Source organism: Rhinoderma darwinii, chromosome 10, assembly GCF_050947455.1.
Source record: "Rhinoderma darwinii isolate aRhiDar2 chromosome 10, aRhiDar2.hap1, whole genome shotgun sequence".
Taxonomy (NCBI): Eukaryota; Metazoa; Chordata; class Amphibia; order Anura; family Rhinodermatidae; genus Rhinoderma; species Rhinoderma darwinii.
Window position 1 is genome coordinate 16,603,687 of NC_134696.1, and position 8,480 is coordinate 16,612,166.

The following is an 8,480-nucleotide window of genomic DNA, read 5'->3' on the forward strand; positions in this document are numbered from 1 at the left end:
ACACGGCCAGTGGCAGCCCGAGCAGCTAATCTGAGCGGGGTCCGGGTGAGGGACCCCCACTGATCATATACTGATGACCAGGGGCGTAACTAGGAAAGACTGGGCCCCATAGCAAACTTTTGACTGGGCCCCCCAGGTGCCACACGCAGCCCCTCTGTAGATTGTGCCATACGGCCCCTCTGTAGATACTGATATACGGACCCACCTGTAGACAGCATCACAGCCCACTTGTAGATAGCACCACCCACCTCCCCCTTGTAGATAGTGCCATACAGCCCCCTATAGATATCACCATAATACCCCCCTATATATAGCGCCACACCGCCCCCTCCCTTGCATATAGTGCCAAACAGCCGCCCTTAGTAGATAGTGCCACACACAGACCCCTGTAGGTTGCGCCACAGCCCTCTCCCTTGTAAATAGTGCCATACAGCCCCCCTAATAGATAGTGCCATCCTGCTTCCCCCCCCTTGTATATAGTGCTCCCCCTTGTATATAGTGCCACCCTGCTCCCCCCTTGCATACAGTGCCACCCTGCTCCCCCCGCCTTGTAAATAGTGCCAAAAAATCATATCAAAATCAAACCACCCATCAACTCGCTGCACATCATACAGTGACTAGATTACAGATTAGAGGCAGAATAAACATTTACATTAAATGACTCACCGGTGACGTCTCAGATTCTAGTTCTTTTTTTTATTTTCTTCTCCGTCCGGTCCAGACCTCTATGATGGATTTCTCCCGGTCACGACCCGTTTCTGCAGTTTGCCGCTCAGATGTCTTCGGCTTCTCACTTTTCAAACATTTCTGCACCTAGAAACGAAGATAAAATGCTCAACACTTCTAAATATAATAAAGAGCCATACACTGCACTTCTAACTATAATAGCGCCATACACTGTGTCCCTGATTATAATAGTACCATACTCTGTGTCCCACACACCATGCCCCATGTAGATAGTTCCCCATAGCCCGCTTGTAGATAGTATCCCCCATAAAGCCCCTGTAGATGGTGCCCTACATAGAAGCCCCTGTAGATACTGCCACCATAGCCCGCCTGTAGATAGTGGCCCCCATAGAGCCCCTGTAGATGGTACCCTACATAGAAGCCCCTGTAGATAGTGCCCCACAAAGAGCCCCCTGTAGATAGTGCTCACATATGGAATCCAGAGCTGCAATAGTGCTAACCACTGTGCTGCTTTACATATAGCTTCCCCTATAGATAGTGCTCCACAAATAGCCCACCTCTGCAGATAGTGCCTAACATATAATTCCCCCTGTATAGTGTCCCATATATTGCCCACCCCTGTAGATAGTGCCCTACATATAGCCCACCCTATAGATAGTGCCCTACAAATAGCTTCCCCTATAGATAGTGCTCCACATATAGCCCACCCCGGTATATAGTGTCCCTGAAATAGCTCTCCCTATATATAGTGCTCCACATCCCCACATATAGACCACCCCCCCTCCCCGTTGATAGAGCCCCCCCTGTAGATAATACTACACACAGATTTATTACAAAAAAAAAAATTTTACATACTCACATGATCCTGTTCCCGCGCCGTCCGATGGAAATTCAGACCTGCTCTCTTCTGAGCAAGTCTGCTGGGGCTGAACGATGCAAGCAGCGCGATGACATCATCGGGCCGCTAGCGTCATTGAAAGGTACTGATTGGCGGTGCAAGTCATTTTGCCCGCCAATAAGCATCATTGTGAGGGTATGTTCACACGGCCTATTTTCGCCCATTTTTCGGCCCATCAACGGGCCGTTTTTTTACACGCAGAAATTTTTCAAAAAAACGGACGCGAAAAAGAAGTGCAGGTCACTTCTTGGGACGTTTTTGGAAAACAGCTCCAAAAACGGCCGTAAAAAAACGCACCGAAAAACTATGCAAAAATCGCGAGTGGCTTAAAAAAAAGTCTGAAAATCAGGAGCTGTTTTCCCTTTTGCGTGTGAACATACCCTAAGGCTCTGAATGGTCAGGTGCCATTCAGCGCTAATGCATGTATTTGTACCTGCGTGCTATTGACACAGGTACAATTACTGCACGAGGGGGTGGCTGTCGCTAGCACCGAGGCGCCCTCCGCGGCCATAACGGCTGCTAACGGTGCCACCGGGCATGGGGGGGCTGTGTCGGTGGGCGGCACGGGCCACCTAATGCCGCGGGCCCCATAGCAGCCGCTACAGCTGCTACCACGGTAGTTACGCCTCTGCTGATCACCTATCCTGTGCATATGTCATCAGTTCTCTGTGCCTGGGCAACAAGTTTAATACTCAGTGGGCTATCACAATGCACCATAGAAACAGCTAAATGACAAACTTAGCTCTGCTACATCTGTATGTCACAAGTGTATGCCCAATATGTGTTTTGTTTTTTTATCTACATCACAATGCCTGGTAAACAAACATACCCGGCTCCTTCTATCCAGTTAAAATGAGAGAATTTAGCAGACTCCTACAATAAAACAGCAAAACTCACCGAAATAAGCTTTGTGGCTTGTGCTATTAATTGAAGCTCTGTTCTGGTGGAGCTCCCTGACAGAAACCAGAGGCCTGTATGCCAGCCAAAAAATGGATACCGTAAAAAGTCTGAAAGGGATTTCCAGAATTTACCAGGCAATTTATAGTCTTACACAACCGCCTTTCATTACCTGCAAAAATGTAATATAGCGTCTCAGTCAAAGGGGTAAAAAAATGTATCAATGAAGAAATATTTAATTAATAGTAATTCCATGTAAATAGGAATCATTTACTGACCAAATGTACAGAATTGATGTAGTGGCACGCAACTGCTCATAAGTCGCTCCATCCAGCAATTTCTTGGTCAGTTGAATATAAGGTTCAAGTCCTGAACAAAATGTAAATTTGTTCAGCCAACAACAACAACAACAACAACAACAACAACAACAACAAAAAGTAAAAGTAAAGTATCTGCCTGCTCTTGTAGGATCCCATGATATCCAGCAGGGGGAGTATTCCCAGGTGGTTAATGAAAACTCAGGTTGGAGAAAACTAAATATGAGAACTCTAAATTTTCTCAACACCTAAGATTTAAGGGTTTTATATAAATAAAGCTGAATCATTGTTCTGCAAATTTCTAATGCACATTGTGTGTCTATTCCTCACTATTTTCATTATCTCTGCTTGCTGTCAGTGAATTCAAGGTTACACCCAGAGGCTGAAACCCCTACAGACCTACTCCAGTCTGGGCAATAATCCTCTGTGTGCTAAACACATTCGACTCTGTTCACATCTGCATCAGGGCTTTCCGTTGTTCTGCTCCGTCGTAGGAGCAGAATATAGAATAACTGGAGCCGCCAGATCTGTCACATCAAACTAAAAGAGCCCAACAGAAACCATTGTCTTTAATGGGTTCCGTCAGCCGCCATCAACGTGTCCGTAGTTTTTTTTCGGTCGAAATACTCCAGCAAAAACATCCTAATGGAGCCTTCGACGCAAACACAAATCTCTGTCCTGCCCTGATCATTTGCAACAATGTATCATTGAAGGTAAAATGTATCAACCTGGAATTGTAAACAGAATTTAATTGTATCCTGTGAGCAGGACTAGGTCTGTGCATGTTATCAGTCTCTGAATAAAAACAAGAATGTTTTCATTCACTAACCGCAAGATGAGATCTTGAAAACGGTGAAAAATTGAAACCCAAAGTATGTTAGATATTTTTTATTTTCTGTAGGTTTATTATGTATTCATAGTCTAATATCAAAACATGAACATGCATTTTGGGAAGCCTGCCTGCAAGGCATTATGGGAAGTCCACCTGAGGTCATGTGATCCTTTATCTCATCTGTAAAATGGCTATTTTCACACAAATGTGCGCTGTAAACCCCAAACATTACGGAATTCGCAGAATCTGAAACTTTCGAAAAATTCATCCCAAAAATGATTTGTGTAGAATCGATTGGCTCGTCTCTAGTTACTAAACAACAGCCTGAAAAGTTTTGGGCTACATTTTAAAGAAATAGTCTCCTAATGACATCATCGGAGGGGGTCCCCCATTTAGGACCCCCCTTTACAAGCCAAATCGGAAGTGAGAGTAACTCCCATTCTCGAAGACCTGGCCCATCCATCTATTATACGGTTGTCCATTCATTTCAATGGCCGACATGTAATACTACAAACCAGGAGTCGGACTTTATCAATCATTTGTTCACCAGGTAGTTGTCTTTAGAGAAAGGGTTGTCTTCATGAGAGAGTTGGGAGGATTTTACTGGAGTTCCCCTTTAAGTAGAATAAGAATTGATTGATTGTATGACAGTGAGGACCTTGTCGCCCTTTCTTTGCACTGCAGGTTCTCTAATGTGCCGTCACTTTTAACATCAGCTACATATTTTTGATACATAAGCAAGTTGCCCAAGTTCTTGTTCATATAATTGAAAACAGTGTCAGATTTTTTGTACATTTCCCAGAAAAAAAAAATACAAATGTTGCCAATCACCACAAACATATCTGAGGCTTGGAGAGCGACGGAGCATTGTCAGCCCTGGAAGTAGAATCTATGAGGAAATCCTTCTTTACAGGGATATTGCTCTATCATTATAACACCAGAACCGGAGAAAATTCGCACTAACGGCTCTTTTCAGGGAAATCTTAAGACTGAGTCTTAAAAATATACAAAAGTCCAGTGTGGTGTAATGGAACAGCCCTTTAAGAGGCAGGAACAACGATTCTAGAGAAAAATGAAAAAGTATGTCCTACTAAAACTAAAAAATCCCCAGTAATAAGAAATCATTGAGTCGTCATCTTCTGTCAAAATGTTTAAGGAATACTCTTGGCAAAACTGACATGCTGTATTAGGCCTAGTGCAGGGCCTGAGAGGCGGGGCCTGACACAATAATTCTCTCATTGGTGTTCTCTGAACCTGCTCCGCCCCCTCAGGGCCTGAACTAGGCATAACACAGTGTATTAGTTTTCCCCAGAGGCTACCAATAAGGTTACATTATAGCTCGCACAGGGGTTGTTACCCAACGTTCCTATAGTCCTGAATGGCAAACTAACCTAGTTCTACGGTATTATGGGAACAGGGGATATGTCACTGCAGAACGATGGTAGATTTGTAATCTGGGGAATCTTAGAAAGCGGTGTGACAACCCTTGTGGGAGCTGCAATGGAGACCTTGATTGTCACCCAACTTTCCCATGAAGAGAAATAAAAAATTTTTACTTTATGCTGTCAAAGCATGCTGGGAGTTGTAGTTTTGCATCAGCTGGTGAGCCACAGGTTGATGATCACTGACTAAAATAAACGATTAAGATTATCGAATGTATATTTCCTACCACTCATCAATGTTATTGCTTGTCAGATTTAGACTGGACATCAGACAGCTCAGCCGATATTCACATTTTAAAGGGCATGATCTAAATTCTATGTATATTCCATGTGCAGTTAAAGGGGTTTTCCAGTCCGAAGAAGTTGATGGCCTATCCTCCGGGTAGGCCATCAATATCTCATCGGTCGGGGTCTGTCAACTGCGGCTACAAGTGTGTCGGTGCTTTAAATATAGACTTTTATTCCCTGTTATCAGCAATTTCAGGCTGGGGAAAAGCCAACTATATTGTTCTTCAATGGGATGATTGACAGGAAATCCACAAAACTCCCTGCCCCCACGATCACTACTTTATGGGTGGCCATACACATTAAAAGGAAAATTCGTCTAACCTGCCGGGACTTGCTGACTATAATGTGTATGAGGTGTCCCGACCCTCTCCAAAGGCAGATGAAGGGGGGAAATAAGAATCAGGCACGTTTGATTTAAAGAGGCTCTGTCACCAGATTTTGCAACCCCTATCTGCTATTGTAGCAGATCGGTGCTGCAATGTAGATTACAGTAACATTTTTATTTTTAAAAAACGAGCATTTTTGGCCAAGTTATGACCATTTTTGTATTTATGCAAATGAGGCTTGCAAAAGTACAACTGGGCGTGTTGAAAAGTAAAAGTACAACTGGGCGTGTATTATGTGCGTACATCGGGGCGTGTTTACTTCTTTTACTAGCTGGGCGTTCTGATGAGAAGTATCATCCACTTCTCTTCAGAACGCCCAGCTTCTGGCAGTGCAGACACAGCCGTGTTCTCGAGAGATCACGCTGTGACGTCACTCACAGGTCCTGCATCGTGTCAGACGAGCGAGGACACATCGGCACCAGAGGCTACAGTTGATTCTGCAGCAGCATCAGCGTTTGCAAGTAAGTAGCTACATCGACTTACCTGCAAACGCCGATGCTGCTGCAGAATCATCTGTAGCCTCTGGTGCCGATGTGTCCTCGCTCGTCTGACACGATGCAGGACCTGTGGGTGACGTCACAGCGTGATCTCTCGAGAACACGGCTGTGTCTGCACTGCCAGAAGCTTAGCGTTCTGAAGAGAAGTGGATGATACTTCTCATCAGAACGCCCAGCTAGTAAAAGTAGTAAACACGCCCTGATGTACCGCACATAATACACGCCCAGTTGTACTTTTACTTTTCAACACGCCCAGTTGTACTTTTGCAAGCCTCATTTGCATAAATACAAAAATGGTCATAACTTGGCCAAAAATGCTCGTTTTTTTAAAATAAAAACGTTACTGTAATCTACATTGCAGCGCCGATCTGCTGCAATAGCAGATAGGGGTTGCAAAATCTGGTGACAGAGCCTCTTTAACCATACCCGAATCTTTGTCCTTGCAGGTAGTAAACCACTGCCAGAAGAGTCTGTCTTGCAGCTGACGGCTAATGTAAATGTATGGGCAGCTTATGTAACAAATCTCCAAAATCATATATACCCATAGGTGTGACTCTTATCAGCCATTCCACTTATAACACTACTGCACCATGATAATGTGCTGAATTTAGGGCTACTGGCCCTTTAAAGAGCTCGGAATTTTGTGACATCACTGATTGCTGCTGCAAGCTACATTTCAGAATGTGTTCATTTCTCAGTGAAGCTCCGGACATGAAGTGAAATGTTCGATTCCCATACTTTAGATGTTCCAGCTGTCATTTTTGACAACGGATCAGGCCTATGTAAAGCCGGACTATCCTGTGATGATGTCCCAAGATCAGTCATCAGCTCAGTGATAGGTCGCGCTAGAACAGAATACAGTTTGTTGGGAGCCAACAGAAAAAAGTACTATGTTGGTGAAGAAGCCCAGGCTTTTAGAGGAATCTTGAAGTTGACATATCCCATCGAGCATGGCATTGTGACATCCTGGCCTGATATGGAGAAAATCTGGAAGCACATGTATGACTGTGAGCTTCACATCCAACCCCATGAAAGACCAGTCCTACTATCCGAAGCTCCACTTAACCCAATTGAGAACCGTGAGAAAATGGCGGAAGTCATGTTCGAGAGCTTCAACGTCCCTGCCATGTATGTGGCGTTACAAGCTACTCTGTCTCTCTATGCCAATGGCCGCACATCAGGCTTGGTCATGGACATCGGAGATGGTGTCACCACCACATTTCCTATTTTTGAAGGATTTCATCTGCCACATGCTGGGAATCGCCTTAACCTAGCTGGTCGGGACGTCACAGATTATTTCACGAGGCTTCTTATGGAGACCGGACTTTCCTTTGTCAGCAGTGCAGAGAAAGAAATTGCTAGAGACATGAAGGAGAAGCTTTGCTATGTGGCTCTAGATCCAAAGGAGGAAATGGAAAAAAATTCTAAGGACTGTTTAACCGAATACACTCTTCCGGATGGGAAGGTCGTAACTGTTGGCCACCAGAGGTTCCGTGCACCAGAGACCCTATTTTCACCATCTGACAATGGGGTTGAGGCCTCCGGTGTGCACACAATGATCTTTGATAGCATTCTGAGGTGCGATATAGATATCCGAAGGCCTCTATACAAAAACATCCTGTTGTCCGGTGGTTCTACCCTCTTCCATGGCCTTGAGGATAGAATTCACAAGGAAATCACTTCTCTGGTACCAGGGACTGTTAAGGTAAAAATAATTGCCCCAAATGACAGAAAATTTGCTGTGTGGATCGGAGGCTCAATCCTGACTTGCTTGAAGTCTTTTAGGGAATTGTGGGTCACGTCTATGGATTACAAAGAATTCGGCTCAGCCATCGTACATGAGAAAAATGCTTGAAAAATTTTATGACATATTGACGTGAAATAAAAACAGGATACCATGAAACCTTGGTGTTACCTTTCGTTTGGTGGCTTCAGTAATAACCGTTGCCTCCACATGCTCCAATTCCCCCACGTTTCTTTCGCTGGGGCATTTTACTGCAGAGAGCATTGTCAGTGAATGGGAATTTTTGAATTGGATGTCTTCACATTATTGTTTTTTCCGTTAAGTCGTGGTATTTACATTTTTTTACCGCAAAAAGTGTAACCTGCAGTGCTCTTCTTGCTGTTAGCAACACTGGGACCTCGAAAAAGAAACCTGTTGGTCCTGGTTATGAGTTAATAGGGTCTGTTAGAATTTGTTGGGATCGGTTTGAAAACTAAAAGGGTTATTCCTGTC

At 44.3% G+C, this 8,480-nt stretch overlaps 1 protein-coding gene across 1 annotated transcript; it reads left to right on the forward strand.

Annotated features, from left to right (window-relative positions):
* The first annotated feature begins 6,940 nt into the window (after positions 1 to 6,940).
* On the forward strand, positions 6,941 to 8,147 carry LOC142662519 (actin, cytoplasmic 1-like). Its single transcript, XM_075840728.1, has one exon. It carries the CDS (start codon positions 6,966 to 6,968, stop codon positions 8,097 to 8,099), a length of 1,134 nt encoding a protein of 377 aa, XP_075696843.1. The 5' UTR covers positions 6,941 to 6,965; the 3' UTR covers positions 8,100 to 8,147.
* The last annotated feature ends 333 nt before the right edge of the window (positions 8,148 to 8,480 follow it).

Excerpts from the sequence above, each read along its gene's own strand:
- LOC142662519 (XM_075840728.1), top strand. The coding sequence starts at position 6,966 with ATGTTCGATTCCCATACTTTAGATGTTCCAGCTGTCATTTTTGACAAC.